The sequence below is a fragment of the Neopelma chrysocephalum genome, unplaced genomic scaffold (assembly GCF_003984885.1).
Source record: "Neopelma chrysocephalum unplaced genomic scaffold, ASM398488v2 Primary Assembly neopelma1_43, whole genome shotgun sequence".
Taxonomy (NCBI): Eukaryota; Metazoa; Chordata; class Aves; order Passeriformes; family Pipridae; genus Neopelma; species Neopelma chrysocephalum.
Window position 1 is genome coordinate 21548418 of NW_020897702.1, and position 24688 is coordinate 21573105.

At 40.2% G+C, this 24688-nt stretch overlaps 1 protein-coding gene across 10 annotated transcripts in view; it reads left to right on the forward strand.

Moving 5' to 3' along the window:
* Positions 1-24688, forward strand: part of TENM4 (teneurin transmembrane protein 4) — a 603970-nt gene that overhangs the window by 459466 nt on the left and 119816 nt on the right. For 6 of the 10 annotated variants that reach the window (XM_027677557.1, XM_027677560.1, XM_027677563.1 and 3 more), the window contains 2 exons: positions 14640-14825; positions 21450-21476. In XM_027677557.1, coding sequence (XP_027533358.1) covers positions 14640-14825; positions 21450-21476 — 213 coding nt within the window. The remainder of the gene's footprint in view (positions 1-14639; positions 14826-21449; positions 21477-24688) is intronic. The other 4 variants (XM_027677561.1, XM_027677562.1, XM_027677564.1 and 1 more) reach the window with 1 other exon arrangement.

Consider the following 24688-nt stretch of genomic DNA (forward strand, 5'->3'; position numbering starts at 1 on the left):
ACCTGGGGACATGGCTTATTGGTGGGCTTGGCAGTGCTGTGTTAATGGTTTTAGAGGTCTTTTTCAACCTAAATAAGACTATGATTCTATGATTCTTTGATAGGGGTTTCGTGCCCTGAACCTTAATGCTAGGTGGCCATTACTCTAAAGCACAGAGTGCCTGTCATTTGGGACAGGAACAGCATTTCGGACCATTCATCTCCTTAGGATTTCCAGCACTTCAGCGCTCATCGTGGCCACACTTATTCTAGCTAGAAATGTTATGTCTTTAGTGCACAGGAAAAAAGAAAGATTTTCAATTCATTAGTTCCATGCTATCTCCTTCTGCTCTTAGGCTTCCCATGACATTACCAATTTAGTGGGATAGTTTTCCTCAAGAAGAGAAATCTTTGCAGAGGTCAATTCAGATCTTAGTTAAGTTGAAATCCCTAAAAGGGAGCTTAATTGATTCCTCATTGATTCAGCTGCTTTCTTATTTGGCTATTTCGTATTACTTTAGAGCAATCTCAGCTTTTGAGATATCCTTCGTTCTGCCAAATAGCTGTAAAAGGCTCAGCAGGCATCATGATCACAGATTCCTTAGGAGAGAGGCAATTACAGAACTGTGGCATTTAATGTAAACAGTAGGAAACTCCATCTTAGCCTGTGTGATCAGGTAGACAGGTTTGGAGGGGCTTCAGACTGCCATGGAGTGATCACAATAGTGGCAGATATGCCTAGATAAACCTGGCCTCCAAGTGCAGTGTGGGTAGCCACGGGACTAGCAGAAGACTGGGCATTTACCCACCAGTTGTAAAATAGTCCTCTATGAACTTTACTGTTTTCAATAGTTTGAGAAACTGGATTTAAAATAAAACTAGTGTGATGTGTGTATCCATGTCTCTGCTTGCAGGGAAGCCATATTCTTATAAATTACTGTACAGCACATTGAAATAAATGGAAAAGCTGCTGTTTACTTTGCAGGAGTATGGATCAATTTAAGGACATTTGCAAACAATTATTAGATTTAAGATCCTGTATCAGTTAATGGTAGTGATTGAATTTTTAGTATCACTTTATTTGTATAAATTAACAATGGTGAAAGTCTTTCAGAGAGCACCCCACCACAAAGTTGTACAGTTCATTGAAACAGATATCTCTTCTCTATTCTAATTATTAGACAAAGAGATCATGAAGAATGAACTTTTAAAGAGTAAAGCTAAAGCAAATATACCTTTAGCTTCCAATGTCTTCTTTTCATCAGGAGTTGTGCAGGAGACTCTTGCATACATGCACATGCAGGCACACAGAGACACAGTTTTCATATATCCTACCAGACAATGTCATATCCCATCGGTCAAACAGCATCAGGGTTAACGCAACATGTGTGATATAATTTGATTTCCTTGGGCTTATTGGTGTCAACCTTTGAAAACAAAATCTGGTGTTAAATTCATGTCATGCCCAAGGCCACCAAGATAAAAATTCATCCTTAGAAAATGTTCATATAATTCCTTCTTTAAAAAATCATTTTCTTTGGGGATAAAAATGTCTCTAAAAGATGGATATTACCTCAGCTCTCATGTGGTACAGGCTTGTACCATACTACAGACTAGAGCCCTTTTTAATTCCTATGAAGTTGATGATTTGTCTTTTTCTTAGCTTTAAAGCATGTGAGGAAGAACAAGAGAAATAAACCTCAGGATGCAACACCAGAAATTGATAAACATCTGTATATTTCAGATCTTAATCACGAAAAAGTTATTAGGCACAGCTATGTAATCAAAGGCCACCTTGAATGATCTTCCTTCAGCTTGTAACTTGTTTGTCTCACTACCCTTGCAGAGTAGTGAGAAACATTAGTTTGGGGCAATTGAAATTTTAGTAGCACAGCATCTTCAAAGCTAGTCTTCAGAAGATACCATCAAAATCTGTTCTGGCTCAATACCTAAATTGCAGACTCATCCCGAAAGCCTTAATTTGGTCTTCTAATGGTCGTTAAAGGCCAGGAAATATTTTGTACCAGCAGGAATTTTATCCTCAGCCTTGCTGAAGCATAACATTCTGATTTGTGAACTTGTGATCTTCCCCATTTTATTTGTGTCGAGAGAAGTCACTTTTCTCTCTAAGGGAATAAAATATGTGCTGCCCAGTGGCATTACACAAGATTCTCACTGGCTCTGCCTGGCAGATATCTGCTTTGTGGATTTTGAAGGAATTAGTGAATCCAGAGAAACAACAGTGTTAACAAAAACTATCATTGTACAAAACATGAATTTTTTTATGTAGTTGGGATTGTGAGTACAGATTTTAGCCTATCCATTGCCAAGATGAACTTATCCTTTAAAGCCTTCTAAGCTTTTTATTAAAAACGCAATAAAAGACTAAAATCAGCCCAAACCTTTAAAATAAAAGTATTCAGGAAGGCTTTCATTTGAATACCCTTTTACTCCCTTTCCTTTTGTTTATTAAAAATGTGTATAAGGAGACTCTGGTGTGGTGGAAAAAAAAAGTAATAGCTGAAATGGGCTGTAGTTATTTTTGTGGGAAGTCCAATTCTTCAAAAGTCCAAATATCTTTGTGTTCAGCAGATGAAAGACATACTGAAGGGAGGGAGACAAATCCCATTAAGATAAAAGTACAAGTTATCTTTCAAGTATGGGTTCCTACTTAAAATCTGATATTTGAGAAATTGTTTTAGGGTATTTCCCTAGCCAACTGAAGATCCATCAAACTTCTGTCAGTTCTAGGATGTATTTAGGATCTTGCTTCTAATCACTTCTCTGTTTGCGGCAGTCCATGCAGTCTTGGTCAGTTACAATGACTAAGGAAGATTGAAGGACCTGAAGACTTGCATTCTAGCTGTCATTTCAAACTTGGCCAAAATCAGTGGAAGCAATGATATCATCAGTCTGGCTCTGACCATTAGATCACAAAGCATTTGGTCTGATTAGCTCATGTCTCAGGCTGAGAACAGTGTGTGTCCAGTGGTGTAACAAGCAGTCCCTGATTCTCACTGACCTTGGTCATTCTGTGAAGAGTAGAGCTTGTCTCTCATATCAACAGTAATCAGTGCAAATTTATGAACCCCCACAAAGGACAATGGGTAGACTATTCCATGCCCTATTTGTTTTCTACAACAATTAGGGCTAATTCCCAACATGCCAGTTTTAGTTCAACATTCTTCCCTATCTCCAAATGTGACCTCAGCAGTCACACTATGAGCTCAAAAGTTCTTTTTGTTTGTATTAATTATGCTTTGTGGTGTGGACTTTTCTGGCTGAAAACATTAGTGATGTACTGGACTCAGGAGGGTTCATGTTAACATGGCTAATTTGAAGAATTTCACAGCACCACAACAAGATGTTAAGTTCCATGTTTAAAACAGGCTACTGTGAAAATAGCATGTTTTGAGGATGACTGAACAATTAGCACGTTTACTTGTATCACTGAGAACTTATCACTTGTATCGCTGAGTCTCAGATAACCAAATTTTGGCTTTTTCTCTGACTTTGCCTTTGAAAGGAGGAGCCTTAGAGTCCTTACACTTTCTAGACTTACATCATGCCAACATGGGGGCTGGTCATAGCTTAGTCCCTTTTCTACAATGGAATGTCTGTTAGGACAGTTACTGTAACAATCTGTTACTGCTTTTTAAAAAAGTACTAAGTCGCTTCTTTGACACAGTAAGTGTAATCCCGCCGTCATTGAGCACAAAACTACTGTCCTGCAAGCATGATGTGAAATGGCTCCTCAGGTTCTTTGGGAGATAAAACCAGTTGATCGAGCCAGCTGAGAACCTGAAACGTTATAATCACTGCATGGAATAGGTCATGCTCATAAAACCAATAGGAATCAGCATGTATTTCTGCAGGCTTAGAATTGCTCTATGGCAGTAATGCATCTTTTGAACTGAAGATAAATGTCATTCAGTACATTTAGCCAATCCCTCTGTAACCAAATCACAAAAGACTGTGTAGACATCCTCTTAATTTGTGAGTCTGGACCTCTGCTTCTGACAGTTCCCACTTTTAACCAGAATGCTGCTGCAGTGTCAGCAGGGTGGATATTTGTGTGCGGTCTCTGCCTGTGATCTATCTTGATAAGGCTGGATCAAGACTATTGTCTCATACCTCACTCATTTGGCTCAGCAAGGATTGTCATAGGTTCCATGTCATGGCTTCTCCACTGCCATTCAGTCAATTCCATGCTGTTGTTGGTGGTTAGCTCCTGTAACTATTTCCTTACACTCCAACCCATCTGGAGCTCATCATAATCAGAGTTTCTTCAAAGGTTTATTGGATGTGTTCAGCTTCATCAAATCATATTTGAGACACTGAAATAGGTTACCCAGAGAAGCTGTGGATGCCCCATCCCTGAAAGTGTTCAAGGCCAGATTGGATGAGGTTTTGAGCAGCTTGGTCTAGTGGAAGGTGTCCCTGCCCATGGCGGGGGGAGCAGAATGTCTGACTTTAAATAATAAGGAAAATAATCTGGGGGTGGGTAAAACAGAATAACATCAAAACTAAGCAGGAAAAAGCCAATGTAAGACCAGTGATTGTCATATAGTGTATCAGTGTCTACTGAAGGCTGGAAATCCATGATTTAATAAGCTGTCTGAAGTGGATGCACTGGAATTAGTATAGTCTTTCTGCCCCCTTCCAAGTTGCAAGATGTTCATACTCTAAAAACTATCATCACAATTTGCACTAATGAGCACCTTTCTAATGATCTTGAGAGATGAAAGTTCGAAAGTGCTTTGGAGAGAGCTCTGCTGCTTTTCTGTAAAAGTGATCCTTTCAGACCAGTGTTGAGGCATATGGACAGCACAGCAGACACAAACCTTTTGGAACAGCTGCTGCTGCATCCCATTTGTGTGGATAAACAGACATCTAACTTCTGGATATGTCAGCTCTGCATGTTTCACACATGTTCTGTCTCCTTTTGAAGAAGATGAGTAATTGAAATTTCTAAGTTCTTTGGTAAAATCCTGTCTGAAGAAAAAACAAACAATGTTGGGACTGTATGAGCTCTGAATAAGGGAATCCCAAGCAAATCTAGCTTGTGATCACTTCAGCACACACATTTGTAAATGCTCTGTTGAATTGATTTTAGAAAAAAAACAAACTGTACAGAATTGGAAAAGAAATTAGTTCTTTTTAATAACAGTAAGCATGAGTAAAAGGCTTTTCTGCTGTCAAATTATCTCTTCCTTGTGGACAGAGAGAGGAAATTAAAATTAGTCCAGAGAAGAAGCCTTGTTAGGATTTGGAATTCTAACATAGGAATTGTTTCTTCTCTGGGAAGCTTTACCTCACATCCCAGAAAGCATAGAGTTTCAATTAAGCATCAAAGAGAAAAATATAATCCTGCACTTCGGGATATTTATTTTATTCAACAAATCTCAGCTCCAAGACTGAAGCATGACAATGCCTGGCATTTCATGTCCTGCTATTCAACAGCAAGAGACAGTTTAAAATAAAGTTCATAATAATAAATAAATGGAAGATTGACACAAGTACAAATGTAAATCACATCCATAGAGAAGATGCTTTAAATACAATGTGATGGTCAATCCCTAGTATTTAAGGAAAGGATGAAACAGAGTATAAATACTGCAGAAACTAGAAGCTGATAAAAGGCACCAGACCAGTTTAATATAATTTCATCCCACAGTTACAGCTTTTCAAACAGGAACTGGAAGACTTTTATGCAAATATGAAGCAAGCTGAAATTGCACTTAGAAGTGAGATTTTTTTTTTAAAAGATATCCCAACTGTACCTGTGTACATTGTGCACCTGGACAGATGGGGTAAGAGCTGTGTTCCGTTAGCACAGGGCTAGCTAGTGACTGCTCCTGTTCTTACCTTTACTATTTCTAGCAAGAATTTCCAAGAGTCCCATTGGGCTCAGTGCTGTAAGCTTACAGAGTTTGAGGCTCAGTCTTGGAGGCCAGACATACAATAGTATGTTACTATACCAAACTCATTCATTACTCATTTCAGAGATGGAAGGTGGGTTCGAGAGCAGTTATGGACATATCTCCTCGATCTGCTCGGCACCTGGTGAGGAGCTACTTTGTGGACACTTCATCTCCAAGTTTGGCAGCTCAGAGCAGCCCAGGTTCCTGATCTGAATCTCCAGGGAGAGATGATACCTAGAACAGGATTTGCAAAAGCCTTTCAGTTAAGCACAAAACTGTTTATGCAAGCAAAGAACTAAATACCAGGAGAAGAATGGAGGAAAAAGCTAAAGTGGGGTTATCTTTTGTTTAGTTGAGGGCCAGAGATGGGTGCTTTCTTTTATTAGGGATCTTCACCAACCCTTCTCCAAAGGTTTCCCTTCTGTGCATGTATTGAAGACCTGTACTCAGTCCTCCTTCTGCAGACCTGGCAAGAATCAGCATTCAGGCCAACTCAGGTGTCCTGGTTAGGGTCACTCTTTAACACAGGATATGCATTCCCCGGTGCAGGCACTCCAGGATGCTCCTCAGGGCTTTGTGTTCAGGAGGTGAAAATTCAGGTGTCCAAAGTCACATTTCAAAACCATTGCTGAAGGTCAGTGTGCTTCCTGATTAGGAATGATACAAAGCTGATGAATTAATTTTCAGTGTCTGGAGAGCATCCTTTAATCTTGATTTCCTCATCCATGGAAAGAAAATAAATAGCTGTTACCTTTCAGATATATTCGGTTTGCTGAGCTGTGTAAAATGCATTGAGACCCTTGAGTGGAGTGGACAGTCATCTCAGTACCAGAAGTTTAATCACACTCATAAAAGCACAGGTTTTACATTTATTGACATAAATAATAATTACTATTTCTACATTAGTAATATTTACATAATTGATGTATGTTTTAAAAAGAGATAAATTATCTGTATAAAGGCATTAAATTATACAGACTTTGCTTTTAGGACATGATCTCTGAAAGTAAAAACATATGCCCCTCAATCAATGACATGGACACAACTTGCACAACCTGGCTGCTAATGAACTGGGATGGTTTTTGGAGGATTTCATGCTACAGATTTGTTACTGGCAAGGACAGAAAATCCAGACGTCTCCTTTCAGATTTTCCCTTGCTCCCTAGTTTGATCCTTTCCTTATTACATTGGTTAAAAGAATGGTTTTAAAAGCTAATGTGCTTTATGTCTTCTTCAGTAACAGCAAAAGAATTGATGTTACTACAGAGTTATCAAATCACAGGAATGAGAGTTTCATAACACTGCAAAATGTGTTTCATTATGAAGAATGTATTTAGCACTTCACTGTTATCTAAATCATGCTGATCATGCACCTCCTGGGGGTTTTTTATCCATATCTTTATATCTGTTGCTTTTCCCAGATATTCCCCATAACTTGCCTTCTAAAGCAGGTTGTGAAAACAAGGCTTAGCTCCTTACCAAACTCAGCCTTCTAGCTCTGTGCAATGCCTCTCTTCTGTGCGTCTTTTCTGGAAAAACCTGTCTGAGGCTGGAAATGGCCTCAAATGAGCCAACTCAAAATGGGAAAATCCCAGTTAAGACAGATTTTTAAGTATTAAATTTTCTATTAATATATTGAAGGTCAGTGGAACCGACCCATTTTTCAGGAAGCTCTGAGCAATTTCACCTGATCTTATATTTTAGCACTAAATCCATATTTATTAAAGGATTTAACAGGCAGGTCAGAAGCAGCTAAGTCTCTGATTCTGCATCACATGAATGCTAAAGAAAAATTTTCATCTGCATTGCTCTTCTCTAAGCTGGAAAGCTTTAGACTGTTGTCAAGCCAGTTTGGGGATTTGTGGGGGAATAGGGGTAAACATGTAAAAGTGGATTTGCTATAAATGAAGCACAAATTAACATCATTATCCCTCTTCCAACCCCATTCTTTAGTGTAATGTGAAAATAATATGAAATTCTGGATGATGCCATTTCCTGTGTTGAAAGCTCATGTGTCTGCTCCATCAATTAAAAAGGGCCATGAACAAAGCACTACACTGGTGGTTAGTGTTTGATAGGTTCTTTCCCACTTTTCTTCTGAAATATCAAAGGCAACATAGCAGACTTTTTATTCTTAATGGGACAGATTTGGGTCAGTTTTTAGCAGGATATGCAGAAAAAAAAAGTATCAAGTACAAGTTTTTTATTTGTATGAGTAATTGCTTTAGTATTCTTACTTCTGAAGTGCTGTTAATGGACTGTGACCTCATTACACCTGGCAAAGTGCAAACGCAGAACAAAAAGGATAATCTTGGCCTCAGATAGTTGAGATTCTTAAGGTTTAAGTGAACAACAACAGACATGCTGATGGAGATAGAATAAAATTACAGTACAATTTTTGTCAACACACTGTGGAGAAGTTAAGGCACATCAACAGCCACTGTCAAGATTCTGGGTAGGATTCAAGATAGATTAGGATTTTTGAGAGAGCCTTGAGTAATTCTGAGGCAGCCTTTACAGACCAGAGGGAAATCTCTCCTCCAGTCATGAAGAGATAATGAGAAAAAAAAGAAAAGCCATTTGTCTAAAAACTAACCAGCAGGCAGTTGAATCTGGGCTCATAGAATCATGGAATCATAGAATCACAGAATGGTTTGAGTTGGAAGGGACCTTGAAGTCACCTAGGTCCAAATCCCCCTGCCATGGGCAGGGTCACATTCCACTACACCAGGTTGCTCAAAGCCCCAGTCATGGGCTGGTTCCTGGTGGGGGTGAGCAGTGATGGAATAGATCAGGTCCTGAAACTGAAAATAAATCATTTCTGTTTTGATTATTTGCATGAAAAATAATCAGAATCCTGTTGGTAATGGCATTATCCTTTTCAAAGAATAATGTTTATGATCACCTGAGACCCCTGGACAAACCACCCAAAACTCAATAGAGCCTTCAGCACAGTCTGCTCCAGAAGTTCTCCCTGAAAGAGATTTCAAGTGAATCATACTCTGGAACTACCTATCTTTCCTCCTTGACCCACAGAAGGCAACTAGGCTCAATTCAGTTCTTTGGGTAAGACTGCCATAACAGGAGGCAAGATTCAGAGAATGCAGGACAGTAATATGGCAAACTCCTAGATGGTAGCATTGAAATGAACTTGATTCCTTAGATAAAACTCTGCATCCATGAATCAATTAACATCCATCAGTGCCCTCTGGTAAGCGCAAGTGTCAGGGAGCAAAACACATTAAGCCTTATATTTGCTCTTAGAATTGGGCACCAGATTTACTCAGAGGATGCCCTTCCTTCATGGGACTACAGACAGCTTTGTGAGCTACATTGCAAGATGAAGTAAAACACAGTGCTCCTCTAGGAAAGGATAAGGAGTGGCTAAGCTGTTCATACAAACAGTGAAAGAGATTAAAGATGAAAGGAAATATTTAGTCACCTTTTAGGAACAGCTGGTGTGAAAATATTTAACAGGCAAGTCTTTTAGGCACAAACAGTGTTCTAACTAAGCTTAAATAGGCAGGAGCAATATGGTGCAGCTGGCCAGTCTGTAAATGCTGTATTAGGAGAATTAAAAGCTTTCCTTCTCATTTGCTCATGCAGCTCAGATGGTAGCTAATCATGTCCTCTAATTTTAAAAACAGAATTGGGAAATGTATCAAAAAATGCAGTTTGTAATAAGAACAGAGGTGACAAATTCTGTCCCTGGGACTGAAACGATTCACCTGGCCTTTTCTGTAAAACAGCCTTAGCTGTCTTATTCTGCCCAAAAAGACATGTATTTAAGTGGAAGCTTAATCTGAAATCCATTTTGATCATTTCTTTGAGCATCACCACAAAAGTAAAAGCTACTCTGACTATTTAATCACCCATTAGAAACCTGTGAGCATTTAAGAGGGCTGTGTTATAAAGGGCCGGGGCGTACAGCAGGATGAGTGTTGTAAGGCTATTTAAGTTGTATGGTACCCATCTATCTTTAAACTGGCAGCTAAATGGAAGATTTAGATTTGAGAGTTCCTGGCTCCTGGTTCCCTGTCAGAAATAATTAAACTACATTTTAGGGAGGCTGTCGTAAGTAGTTTGCTTCGCAAGTGTTTTTCACAGCTGAGAGTCTTTATTGCAGCTCTTGGGGCCTGGGAATCCAAACCACCTTATCTATCTGTTATATATGAATTATACGTACGTAACCTAGAGTCTGCACTCTCTTGTGTGCATGGGTGGTGGTTTGGGTGGGGTCTCAGCTGGGTGGGAGATGAAACCTAAAATGCTCCCAGCATTCCTGTTCTGGGTTAGCCTAAGATCTGTTTGTTTTACGTCATGCAGTGCATATCCCTGGCCTGCATGTGCAAGACTGTTCCTTGGCAGTCTTAAAAATATTTCTGAAAAAATGTTGTCTGAAAAATATTTCAGTCAAGATGTAAATGTCCCAAAGGGGTTTCTATCCCTTTTCATAGGAATGACTACACAGAGACTCCGCTTTTCAGGAAGTAATTTTTTTATCTCTTCATCATTTTTGAATGTACTCCATTATTCTAGTTTCACACCTTCAAATTACTCCAAGAAGGCTTCTGACTGTCACTCCAGATAATTTCCTTTTATCTGTTTTTTTTTTTTTCTTTCACCACCAATCTGTGGATATCTGACCTACTATGAGCTGCCTTTCCATCTTACCCACAGGACACAGGACAGCATATCAGGACATCAAGGAGGTCTTGTGCCTGTCTCAGAGTTCACATATACCTGTGGATCCATCACTTTACTTCCTTATGCCTTGTTTACTTTATCTACGAGGTGCTGCCCCTCAGTCAGGGAAACCCTTGGTATTCATACAGGCTGATGAAGGGAAGGCTGAAGGGATTGAGAGCAACCCTGAGGAGAAGGGCTTGGGGGTGCAGCTGGGTGAAAAGCTGGACATGAGCTGTCAATATGTGCTCACAGCCCAGAAAGACAAACGTGTCCTGGGCTGCATCAGAAGCAGTGTGGCCAGCAGGTCGAGAGAGGGGATTCTCCCCCTCTGCTCTTGTGAGACCTCACCTGTAGTGCTGCATCCCGCTCTGGGATACCCAACATAAGAGGGATGTGGACCTGTTGGAGCGAGTCCAGAGGAGGCCGCAAAGATAATCAGAGGGCTGAGGTAGCTCTGCTATGGAGACAGGCTGAGAGAGTTGGGGTTGTTCAGCATGGAGAATGGAAGGCGCTGGGGAGATCTTGTTGTGGCCTTTTTAGTACTTTAAGGTGCTTATAAGAAAGATGGGGACAGACTTTTCATAGAACCTAGTGATAAGGCAAGAGGTAATTGTTGAGACTAAAAGAGGGTAGGTTTACATTAGATATAAGGGAGAATGTTTTTACAAAGAGGGTGGTGAAACACTGTCACAAGTTGCCCAGAGAGGTGATCAATGCCCCATCCCTGGAAACATTCAAGGTCAGGTTGGCTGGGGCTCTGAGCAACCTGGTCTAGTGGAAAGTGTCGCTGATTATGGAAATAGATGATCTTTAAAGGTCCCTTCCAACCCAAACTGTTTTATGATCCTATAAAATAATATTTTAACATCCATCTCAGCCAGACTCATTAACATTCTCAAATCAAAGATAAACTATTAATTAAATAATAGCAAAGTCCTTAAGATGTTCACATGGACTTTGGAGTCACAAGATACCAAGTACTCCAAGATGCCCATTTGCCTGGCCATCACTGGAGATACTTGTCTTTTGGAATTTCAGAGCTTCACAGTCAGCAGCAGAGGAGGTTGTTTGCAGTGCACATTGCTGGGCTCGAGGGTATCAATGGTATTCCCATTTCAGAGACGAGACCCTGCAGGTCAAAGCTAGGGAACAGGATATAACAAAGGTGTGAAGTGGCGGAGCTGACATCCCCTGGATTGTTTGGTAAACTGGAAGCAAGGAAAATTACATGTTCTTTGATACTCTGAGATCAAAGTTCAACACTTATGAATAAAAAATATAAACCAATAACCAAAGAAGGGATTACAGCCCAAGACTAGAGTAGCCCTATGGTGAAAGAGTGCTGGGAAGCACTAGAGACTACAACAATATTTTTTGGAGTTTGGGTTTAAATAACAGTACTCTTAGACTTTCTTAAGGTATTTCTTCACAGCTTGCTGAAATTTTAGCAGCATAAATGCAACTTTAGATTTTTTTCTCTGCTGTTTCCTTTATCCTCCCCCAGACTTTGTTCATCAGGTCAGCCCAGGGGAGACAATTTTTTTTTTTTTAGTACAGCTTTATTGCTATATTAACCAACTTGCAGGTCCTTTGTGTTCATGTACCATCCTAACCAGCCCACACTCAGTTGCAGTGCTGTCTGGCGGTTGAGGAAAAGATTAGAAAACACACGTCTGGGCTCCAGCCCTTTAGCAAGTCAATAATTGCACGTTCTTTGTGTTCCTAACGGGTACTGTAGTATGATATTACCTCCCTCACATCTAGGAGCTGTGAAAATCTATGTCTTGATGCCAGATGCAAAGTAAAAAGTTCTGACAGCAACTCAAGAGTCCTTCCTCAGTCATGCCTTTAGTGTTTGATAGTGTAATTTCTACTTACTTCAAATTAAACTTACATTAGATTCTTTTACATCTCAGCAGCAAGTGGTATGTGCACATACTGTGTTTAAGTACCTAAGATACCCAAATACTTTTTCCAGGTTGACTCTAAGTGATACAGACAAGTTCCTGAGTGCCTTAAGGCCCTTTGAACTCCAGAGTTCTTTCACTACAGACTAAATGTAGGACTAAATTGTTTGGGAGTGTTTGGAGAAATCCAAGACACTGCAGCAAAAGAAGTTCAACTGAAAACTGTTCAGCCACCCTGAGCTGTATAGGAAGTAGGTGCTAGATATTATTTTCATGTCACATTTGGAAAATCAGGTGTTTTCTAGACATTCAAAGTATTACTATTATTACTATCATAGTTACAGCTGTCCAAAGAACTCCTGATCCTTGGAGACTGGAGACCATTTCAGTGTAAGAGGCTGAAGACCTTGCAGCTCTCTGCTAGGGTGCAAAACTTTCCTCCTGGAGTTGACTGGGATGTTCCAGTCCTGTATCAGGAGCATATCAAAAGTCCCTGAACAGCCCAAGTGTCCTGTAAATGGTTGTATTAATTAGCAAAAGACTAAAGGCAACTTAAGTAGGACTGAATTTCAGTCAGGTGTGATGTTAATGGAGGCTGAGTAGCTTTGAATATTTTATGTGCAGCCACTGACACAGAGTAAATGTCTTGTATAATACCAGTCACCTCTCCACCACAAGACTGGAGGTCCGAATCTTCAGTTAATATGCTCAGAGACACAAAGAGAGGCACTGGAGATGGGCTGGTGTGTGAGATACTCATTCTGGGGGTGCACAGCTCAGGGAACAGAGAGAAAATGTGCTCTGCAGAGTACCACGGTACCCCTTTGTGCTTCCAGCCCAGTCCTGCTCAGCATTTCTTCTGTTCACATCTTCTCTCTGTGGCCCCAAGAGGAACTGTGTCTCTACCCTGTGAATTCTACAAAATGGCTCAGTCAAGCAGAAGGCTTGAGGGCAAAACATTTGGGAATTTAGAAGTACTGGGCAGAAGCCAGAGGGAAGGAGGAAGACTTGATAGGCTGAAATACTGTGAATTGCCTCTCTTACAACTGAGGAGAGGAGAGTGTAGTCAGGGTTTATTAGAGATCAAAAGTAGCAGTCAGTTGATGAGTCTGGAGAAGAAATAAATTCATTTCATTTCATCTGCAGCACAACACTGCATCAGTATTTGGGTTTTCTTTTGTTTCCCTTGAAATCAGTCCTATAGAGTAATGGTGGCAATGGACACTTTAATGCCTGACTTGTGAGTACCTGTTCTCCACCAAGTCTCTTTTTCTCCAGGCAAATGCAATGTAGATGAAAACACAAAGTCTCCCAAATTCATGCCAAGGCTATGCCAGGTTTTAGACAAAAGTCTAGTGCTAGGCAAAAACATTATGCATGTCCTTATGCCCACTAGGGCTCACAGAGGATGGGAAGGCCAGAACCCCTGAAAAGGCAAGGTCCTTTTTGGAGGTGAGTACCAAAATATCCAGCTATGACTCTGTGCTTTCACTAGCTCTGACAAACATGGGAACAAGCACCATGCTATCAATTTCAGTGCATCTGGCTCACCAAAAAGGCGTGATGGTACCTCTGAATGCTTGGGAGGGGATTTTTAATGAGGTGGTAAGAGAATAGGGACATAGCAGATATGCAGACTCAGTAGAAATAGAAATATTCTATCTTAATTTAGAAGAGAGAAGAAGGATTTTAATGAATCCCATCCCGGAACTGTGGGTTAACAAGCCATAAACAGACTTTGCCAGCACTTAACTTTAGCATCATTACTTTATCAGTACATTGTTTCCACACTTATCCAAATTTTAATTAAATGTGACTTTTCTTCTGCTTATTGGAAGAGCCTTCCCCTTTGGATTTGGGGATCACAAAAGCTCAAGGAGTGCAAGAGAATTAGAAAGCAAATAGGAGGATCAATCACAGCAGACCCCTGCAATCCATGTCCATCTCGTTTTTGTAATATACTTATTAGAATCTTATTGTCAGGAAGGATTAGTGTTATGAGCTCCAGGAATTCCTTTCATTGCCCCGTAAGGCGAGGTAGTGAAGTGTGTCTACTTTTCTTAACAATAACAGTCTGGATTTTCCCCCTCTCCCTTCTCTCCACCCATATCCCCTCCTCTCTCTTCTTTCCTCTCCCACAGAGATTTGTGCAGCGGACTGCGGAGGACATGGCATTTGTGTCGGAGGCACCTGCCGCTGTGAGGAGGGATGGATGGGCACAGCCTGTGATCAGCGAGCGTGTCACCCACGCTGCAATGAGCACGGGACATGCCGGGATGGCAAGTGTGAATGCAGCCCGGGCTGGAACGGAGAGCACTGCACTATTGGTAGGGAGAAAGAAAAACCGACTCCTTTTAAAAGAATAATTGATGATCAGGAGGAGAGAAGGCGCATGCTTAATTGAATATGTGTGACTTAGTGTAGCATGAGCACCTTTGTTCTTGAATTTCAAGTTCTGACATCATACATTTTCATGTGGGAACAAGGCAAAATGTCCTTTCATTTGTTGATGACATAGCTATATATATATATTTTTATTATCAGACATGATGTACACCTATGTGGTGTTTGACAAGCCTTTAAATGTCAGCTAGAAGCTTTTAAAAACACCCCACTTGATCTCTCTTGAGAGGTCTTTCTGTGGCCTCCAAGACTCCTCTCTATTATTGTCACAGCATTTTTAGAAACATGCATCTGATTTTAAGTTTTCTTTCTTTTTATTTGCTCCATTATTTGCACTGTCACTTTGTTTGCCAGTATAAAAGAGGAAACTGCAGTCACATGATTTCTGGCTGCTATTTAACTCTGTCTTGCTTATCCCTTGTCTGCTATGCTACCTTTCTAACCATTTCACTCTCCTCTTGCTTTGTTTCTATATTTCTCATGTACCTGGCATTATTCATGAGCTCTCAGTGTCATGTCTATTATTATTATTAATAATAAGATGCCACCAATATGCCTAAATCATGCAAAGAAGTTCAGTTCTCACATTAAGCAATTTGCCGCATCGTTAATGAACTGCCTCAACTTCACCTTTCTCCTTCATCTCACTTAAATACTTAATGCATTTTCCCTTCTTCCTTTTTTCTGACTGTCATGCATTCAGCCACTGCATTCCCATTCTGTAGTCATGCTGTAAAATCAGTAACATTAAACTCCCCAGATACCTTTCATTACATGTTAATAGAAAACTAAATTAATGAATCCAATTCTGTTCTCAATAATGCCTGTGTGGACCTGAAAAAATTCAGTTGAATTTAGAAGAATTGTTCCAGAGTAAGAATTCTCCTCCAATCATTTTATTTTGATCAGCTTCTTTTAAAGACAAGAAAATTTACCTCTGTGTTGCTTTCATTATGCCAAGATAGCTGAAAATCACACTACATCAAGACTAACCACTAGCAATACCTGGGCAAATGTCATCATAGTTATTGTGTGGATTATCAGCTTAAGTTATATGTAGACATCACTTACTTTGCTTGAACACCAGGTGCGTTTGCACATGCAAAGACAGACAGGAAGTGAAACCCGATCAGAATATTTTAATTTCAGCATTAGGGTAATTGTACAAACCATATCCGTGGCTCGATTCTACTTATCATTTATTTATGCTAATGACACTCTATCACATTATGGTCTCCACATGTACCCCCCCTAATCAAAAATATCTAGCTTTTAAAACTTCCTCTGTCTCATTAGTCATCATATTCTGCATTCTTTTCTGTGTCCCTAGCAGCTTTCATTTCTTTTTGTGAGAAAGGGATTAAAAAAACCCCTTTCTTAAATGACTTTAAAATTAAGAGAGAAGTCCTGTGTTAATTGAAATCCTGGGTTTCTATAATGTTATTTTATAGCCTTTTATTCAAGCAAGTTGATTTGGAAAGCAACACATGATTCATGAAAGGGTTTTAAAAGAAAAAAATAAGTTCAGCAAAAGGCCCCAAATCCAGGGGACAATTTTATCTGAAAGTTATTTATGCAGAAAAAAAAGTCTGATTCATACCCTCAGTGCCATTTTATTAGTTCTGCTGCAAAACCAAAATGCCATTAGTTTGGTATATGATATTTCTCCACACAGCTGATATGCTCAGACTGTTTTCCAACAACAAGCTTTTATCTTTCATGGTAATTAAATTTATTTGTAGTATTCCTCACTCTAAGTATAAAGAATCCATGTTATCATGGGAAAGGTCAGCACTGCAATGCAGTCAGCATTGAGATTTTACTGGTGCACACTATCATTTCGTGTGCTACTACCTTCCTATTGCAGCACTGCCTTGGTTTAGGAATCATTCTTTGATACTTAGAGTGCTGGAGCAATTCTGTTTCTTTTCACTTTTCCTCCTCCTCATCATCTTGCATGGTGATTTAGCAACAAATTTGTACATAGTCTCCTGCCTCTGAAGCTGTAAACACTATTTCCTCCAGAATATTTCATTGATGAATGTGTAGAATGTAAAGGAGATTTGGCAAAGTCGTAAATATCTAAGAAAATTGAATAGCTTTAGCAGGAGTAATAAGCTAGTTATATTGGCACAGATGAAAGGACATTGACTTGGAATTACATTAAGTATGTGGAAAGCATTCCCCTTGTCCTTGTGTATTTTCCCTGCATGGCAACTTGTTCTGTTGATAATAATTCCGTATATGTCTATGTCATGGCCCGGTTTGCTTTAGCACTGACAAGCATAAAACCCCATTGCTGAAGTGATGCTTTACCAATATTGCCATGTGTGCAGGTAACATGGTAGAAATGGATGATACAAATAAGGGACACTTCTTCCGTTTCCTGTCAAGCATGTGTGAGAGTAAGAAATCCTTCTGTTTTGTAGGTCATAGGAGGCTCTTTCTTATGGTGTACAAGGAACTCTGATCTCAGTGGATTAATTTTATTTGCTCCTACGAAGAGTCATGTCACCAAATGTACTAGTTTGATTGCTCACATTCAGAGATTTCATTAGAGGAACCCCAGTTAACTCCCAAGTAGGAAATTGATGCAGAAGCTTGCATTCATCATCCCAGTTCAGCGAACTTAGTGCAGGAGAGTAGAGCACAAAGTTGATTATCTAACTGTAGGAATCCTGAAACCCAGTAGAAGGGTTTGGTTGATTTCTTAAAAGAACAAAACACACCATGACAACAGCCTTAATGCCAGACTCCTGTGACGGGCTCTCCAGCATATTCCAAATTCATCCACAGTTAGAAACATTGCAGGAATTCAAGTTTCTTCTGTTCTGGCCCAAACCACATCCAAGGAGCATGGTGAGTTTTAGGAGCATTGAGTTTAAAGGTGAAATAAACTCTCTTACTGTGGGCTCTGAAAGGCCAAATTATAGCTCAGCTCTGCAGTAGGCTGCTCTAAGGGTTTGATTCACAGGAAGCAGCACAGAAAATTTTCTGGATTTAATAAAGAATCATAGAATCACAGAATGGTTGGGCCTGGAAGGGACCTTAAAGATCATCTAGTTTCAACATTCCTGCCATGGACAGGGAACATTCCACTAGGCCAGGTTGCTCAGATGGGGCATCCACAGTTTCTGTGGGCAACCTGTGCCAATGAGTCACCACATTTACAGTAAAAAATTTCTTCCTAATACCCAATCTGAACCTACCCTCCTTCAGCTTAAGGCCATTCCTCCTTGTCCTATGACTACATGCCCTTGTGAAAAGTCCCTCTCCAACCTTCATGTAAACCCCCTTTAGAACTTTAGACATTTCCCAGGGCAGTAACAGCCTGGCCCCGAATTTGATAGAGTTGAGGATATGGCCTGGCTGGTGCCTCGGGTGCTGTGCATCCCACCTTGGAGACATAGGGGGAGAATTCACTCTGCCTACATGGGCGTTGCACTGAGGTGGTCTCCAGTATGTGAATCTCTTTGTATGACATTTTACTCCCAACAACCCTTAATTTTATAATTCATATAGGGTTATTTAGAAAAATGATGGCAGAGAGGGTTTCCCTGTGTGGTGGAGTTGGGATATTCACCATTCTTGAACAGCCTGGACACAAGAACAAAGCTGTCCGTGCAAGTTCAGTTGCTTCAGCTGAATAGCTCAGGGTCTCTCTCCAAACACTCAACAGCCTACCAGCAGGATTTCAAAGCACCTCAGTGCCTAATTCCCATTGATCTCCACAAAAGCTACATGCTTAACTCCTTTAGAAAATCTGGTCCTGTCACGCACGGGTGATGTATGCAATAACAGTGCCCAGACAGACAGGCAGACAGCCCGTCCCACACAGGCTTCTGCTTATGGCACCGTCGGCCTGGGTTTTGTTTTACTTAGTGAAACTCTTGATTTTTGAGAAATCTGCCCCTTTAAAGTTCGCCTTTCATCATCCTTCTTGCATAAATAATCACACATGTTCTGAATAGCTGGGGTTGTAATCAGTGCCTCTCCCTTTCAGCTGGAGCAGCTGGAATCCAGACAAGGCACAGGTGGATCCTGATCTCTTTTCCTCAGCTTTCTAACGCATCAATTATGCCATTTGAATAAAGCAACTCAGTCCATGCATGGCCCAAGATAAAAATAAGCTCGCCAGTGTCTGGGGAAGGTTCTCACTACCTTGTAGATGTGGTGCTTAGGTGCTTTAGTGGTGGACCTGGCATTTTCAGGTTAATGGTTGCACTCAATGATCTTAGAGGTCTTTTCCAACTTTAATGATTCTGTGATTCTACCCTCAGCCCAACAGAGCAGATAGTCAGCACTCAGGCATATGCACAGCAGAAGCTGAGCTGTGTTTGACCCTCTGGCACCCACCCTGCCTTTACCCTCGTTGAGATGGGTACCTTTGGGCAAGAGAATACCATGATTATAGCAGTCAGTGGAAAATATGTGCTTTCTGCTTTGTTCCGACATGGTCTTGCATCAAACTGAAGGTAATCTGTCCTGAAGTAGTTTGGCAGCATACTTGACAGTAAATATTAAGCCCAGATGAACTTTAAAGACAGTCTTTTCCCCTGCCCGTTACATAAACTTCTTGTGCCATTCAGCAATGGATGTCTGCTTTCTCCTATCCTTCACATTTGTGTGATCTCAGTTGAATTCCAGTGATTTCACTGAGGCTCTGTCTACTTCACACCATGGGAAAGATAAAGGGAAAAAGAATATTTGGAAAATGAAGAAGAGTGTGCTGGGGAGAAAGTCCTTCTCAAGGACCTACCTGCAGCATCACTTGCTTCTCTCTTCCTTTCCTCCCTCTCTGTGAGCCAAGGGAAATGCTCTTGTTGTCCTTCCCAATGCATTCAGACAAAGCAAACCAAGTTAGCTCAGGCTGGTGAAAAGAGAGGGCTTTCACACTGAAAAATGCTCACATAGTTCCTCCTGTAGCAGATCTGAAGTGGCTTCCAGGAGGAATATGGTGACATGTAGCTGAGTGTGGTGCTGCCTTTAGGTGCAGGGGACACAAAACTAGCTTTTTTTCTGAGCTTCTACATAAATCCTCAGCATGTCCCCCATGCCCACAGGGTTTCCAAAAAAGTGTTGGTGGGGAACAAGATGATATTTTAATGCCAGAAGTATAGCATGGGAATGAGCCTATATAGGTTTAAAAAAGAAAGATTCCTACTACCATGGAATACTCCCATAGAAAGCCCTATTATTTTTCAAATTACAAGAAAACATTGACACTTAACTGACACATGGTTGGTACTGGCAGCTGCCTCCACTGCCATCAGCTGCACAATTCACAGGTTGAGCTGCTGTGGACATCAAAATCCAAGAGACACATTCTTAGGCTTTAGCCATCACCCAAGCAGATGGTGATGCTGTGCTTTCTGCATCACTCCCGCTACACCAGGGGGATTAATTCACGTCCTTGCCAAGCCTCATAACTGCCCCATACTAGCTTAGCTCTGATCCTCCCATCCCTCCCTGCTTATTGACAATAGTTCTTAAAAGGATCCATTAGATTCACAGGATGGAAATTCCTGGAAGGGCTGTGACCTCCCAGGTGGGCAGCCTGCCTGAACAAACCTGAAACAAAAACCTCTTCAAAAGGTACCAGGACACAACTGAGAGAGAGATTGCAGGGAGCAGGCAAGAGAACAAGGGAAATTAAGTTTAAGTAGGTATTGAAAGAGAGAAATGCAAGACTCAGAGCCTCTTTTTTTCTTAATAAAGACCAGCTGGTGTTAGGACAGAGAGTGCCGCCTGCTGGCATGCACCAGGACTCTCTGAGGCAGGGCTTCTGCTTATGTCTTTGCCACCAACTTTCTGTTTGATGCCAGAAAATCAATTAGAAGGTGGTTTTCCAAATTAATGTTCCAGGGGAATTGGGCACATGACTGCTCCCATGACATCTATAACTTTCTTTTTTACTTTTTTTTAGCCTTCCTTGGAATGAGTATATTAATACTTGCCCATCTGATAGAGCTGCCATGAGGTTAATTTAATATTTGTAAAGTAATTTGATCTGGGGCTAGAGGATGCTGTATAAATGCAACGTATTACCATTACAAAGATCCAGGGAAAAGCCTCTCCCAGTCTGATAACATCACAGAACTGTGCCTCTTTGTGTGGAAAAATATAAGACAATCAGCTGAGGTGGAGCACATTCAAATGACTCTGCCTTTCCTGATAAAAACCAAAGCAGTCAGTAAAATGGAAGTAGACTTGCAAATGAGCAGAGCATTCTGATATATATACATATACACCTATATATATATTTATATAAAAACACATCTATGTATATATATATAACTTTCCTGTTTCTCTTCCTGATTTTAATGAGCAAAGATGACTGGATGCCTAAACACAGCCTTTTCAAGCCTTTTGACTGAGGAGCACTGTGCTCCACCATTCTTCCTTTTTTTTTCTCCTCATAATCAAGGTTTTTCTTTTCATATCACAGCAAACTCTCCTTTGCCTTTCCAGCACCTGCACAGTCTCATAGTAAGCTGCAATGCACTTATTCAATCCTACCTTAAATGTCCTGTCTTTTATCTCCCAAGCTCACTATCTGGATAAGGTAGTGAAAGGTATGCTCTTCCTTCCTATTTTTCCTATTGTCTTTGTGTTTCTTTTTAAAAAAATGCACTGTGAACATGCTGTGTTGAGGTTGCATCTCTTCCTCATTATCACCAAAGTGCTCCCTAATGTCTGGAAGGGTGAATTTTCCAGTCATTTAGGTAGGAAATACCTCTGTAAGTGCTGTGACCCTGTGTTAACATCGTATCAGTGTTCCTACCCATTCCCTTGTCCCTGCCCTCCCCTCCAAATCATCTCTCGTCTTCACCTTTCCAACTCAGGTAAGGCAAGTCAGTAGGAAACAAAAGTGTCCATGAATACAGCAGGAGCCCGTATAGTGATGTGTTTTAATTAAATGTCTATGGTCCATTTTGTAACACAGGTGAGTGCACTTTCTGTGTGGAGTCTTCACGTTTTTGATCCATGACTTCCAAGTCTTACATGGGAACTTTAACTAATGATATATTGTTGTTTTGGTTTTTTCCTGAAAAAAAATGTTATGACCCCAAAATCTCTGGTTGCATAAATCTGAAATTAATAATGTTACATTAATGTACAGTACAACAAAATCCAACCTTAGGCTCCTATTTGTAAGTGTAAAGCAAGTCTAGGACCTAGGTCTTTCTTCAAAACAGAAGTAAAGGAACTGAACTGTTAAAGAACAGAGATCATCTGCTATCTTAAAAAAAAATGCAGTTCTTCATTAATCGGAACAATGAGCTAAATTAATTTAGGAATTTTAATAGAAATAGGCGTTTCCAAAATGCACTGAGCTTTTGAAAAATATTGAAATGGCATGCATATGGTTAAATACAACATCTGACAATAAATATGATGATTGAGTTGGACACAAATATCTTTCTACATGACTGATTTGACACTAACAGCAACACAGTGCTGACACCACGCAGCATCATATGTTTGCTGATTAAACAAACTAAAAAAATTAGGTTGAACAAATCAATTTTTTCTGTAGTATTACCCTCCTTTTCAGGTTTTGAGCAATCAGATATAGCAGCTGTGAGAGCCTGATGATGAAGAACAGATATGCCTAAATACTGGCCCAGTGAACAGTTGAAATGAAGTCTTTACCTTATAGGGCTTGTGTGGTGTGACAAGAAACATGGTTGCCCTACTGACTTCACTTCTCGGGATGAATTTACAATTTAATGTTTCTCTATTTTTTTCCATTAAGGCTTAAAAGCAGGTTCAGGTACAATTACAAACAGGGAAAATCTTTGAACAGACAAATATTTATGATGAGGAAATATCCACAGTTTTAAGGCTTCCATCTTCAGCGTAATGCAGCGGCTGGTAGCTATCCTTGGATCCCTATTTATAGATCAGTAGATTGTTCAGTGGTAGTTAGTTTTCTCTAATTGCTTTAGCACCAGTAAAATATGCTCAACCTTATTCATATTAGGAGGAAAAAGTACATCTTCTGTCTTAGATCAAGGAAAGAGGGTCACTTGTTGTGCCCTTATGAAGCAATAGTGGTGGTGTTCTCAGAGGAAGGTGAGGATCACCACTAGGGAGTGCAATTAGAACCTCCTGATAATATTTCACATCTCAGCGTTTTGCATTTCAGAACCCCAGGACTCCTCCTTTTCATCTCAACATGTATTGGACAAGGTTGCATCAAAAGGTAGCAGATAAGCATTGAGGGGATAAAAAGATGAGAGGTCAACCTGCAGAGCCTGGACAAGAACCTTCAGTACAATTTGCCCATTCAGTGACTCAGTTTTTTAACTAAGTCTTCTGTAGCTGTCATATTCCCTCTGGGAATATCCCCCTTTTTGACTCACCTTTATGCCCAAGAATAAAGACAAACTATACTTAGTGAGTATTTCAGTAGGTAACAGGTTAAGCAACATACTAAGAATAAAAGATTGTCTCTTGCCATGCATGGCTTCTTTTGGAAAGATTAGCAATAGCTGAAACATTAAAAGTACATGTTTTTTTACTTGGCTAACTGCATGGTGTGCATTTTTCAAAACTAAATTACTCATGCCCTTTTGGCTTTCTTAATTATTAACATCTTTCTGGTTGAAATCCCTTCCCAGTAATCCTCTGTTGTCAAGGGTGAGCCTGATTTACTGCTGAATCTTTCCTAGAGCTTTACAATAAACCAGTAAGTCAGAAAAGATGCAGAATTGTTTCTAAATTGGAGGGCAAGTTACAATAGCAAATATCAGCATAATTAAACCAAGAAGCTCTAACAAGACTCGGAGTGGAGTCTTCTAAACTAAGACCTAATTAACATTGCTAATGCTTAAAATGAAAAGAGGTGCCTATTATTTTAATAATAATTCAAAGAGATGCTGATTTTAGAGAGAGCTTTTTCATCCAGAATATCATTGGATCTGATGGTACATCAACAAACTTAATTTCTGTTGCTGAATATCAATTCTTACTCTTCAAAAATTAATATTAACCACATTAACACTGTAGTGAGGCATATAAACAGCTAGTCTGAAATGTGAAGTTGCTGAACAACATTTGAATTCAGAGATGGCTGCAAGGTAATTTCTTTGGGCTGCTCCTGAAGCCTGAGAGCAAGTGAGAACGCAAGGTCTGACCACAGTCAGTTCCCTCATTTGTACAGTTAAAAACTGTAGGAGGTCTGGCAAGTAATTACAAGTAATTTTGTAACCTTCCTATTACAGAATGCATCTGATCAAGGATTTCTGGATTCCCACCATCACAAAATATCACTGTGGTAGTTTCAGAGTTGCATGGGTCTGGGGACACTTTGCCAAATTTCTCATCATTTGCAGGGATCAGCTGATGCTTTGCTCCTCACCCTCAGTCCTACAGAAGCTTCTGCAGAGGTCTCTCACTTGTTATTGTTCTCTCAAGCTCCAGGTGCTTGCATCCTCACATGTTGCATTCAGCCATGTCCTACTCGTCTCAGAGCTCAACTGCTGTCTGTGGGACTTGCCAGGGCATCCATCAGTGCTTTCCTACTGATAATAAATAGTCTTATCTTCTTAGTCCAATTTCAAGTGGCAGTGAGGTTTGTCTTGAAGAAAAATCCTACTGAACGTTGTTTATAACTGGACTAATTAGAGAAGGCTTTAACTATAGAGATCATTAGGAGCAGATTATTTTACCAACAGTCTTAAAAATGGCAGGATAACTTCTGCTGACGGTCTCCTTTGACTCTGATACCCTTTTCTTGTCTAGTTCAAAATTAGCCCACTTTTTATATTGCTTCCCTGGT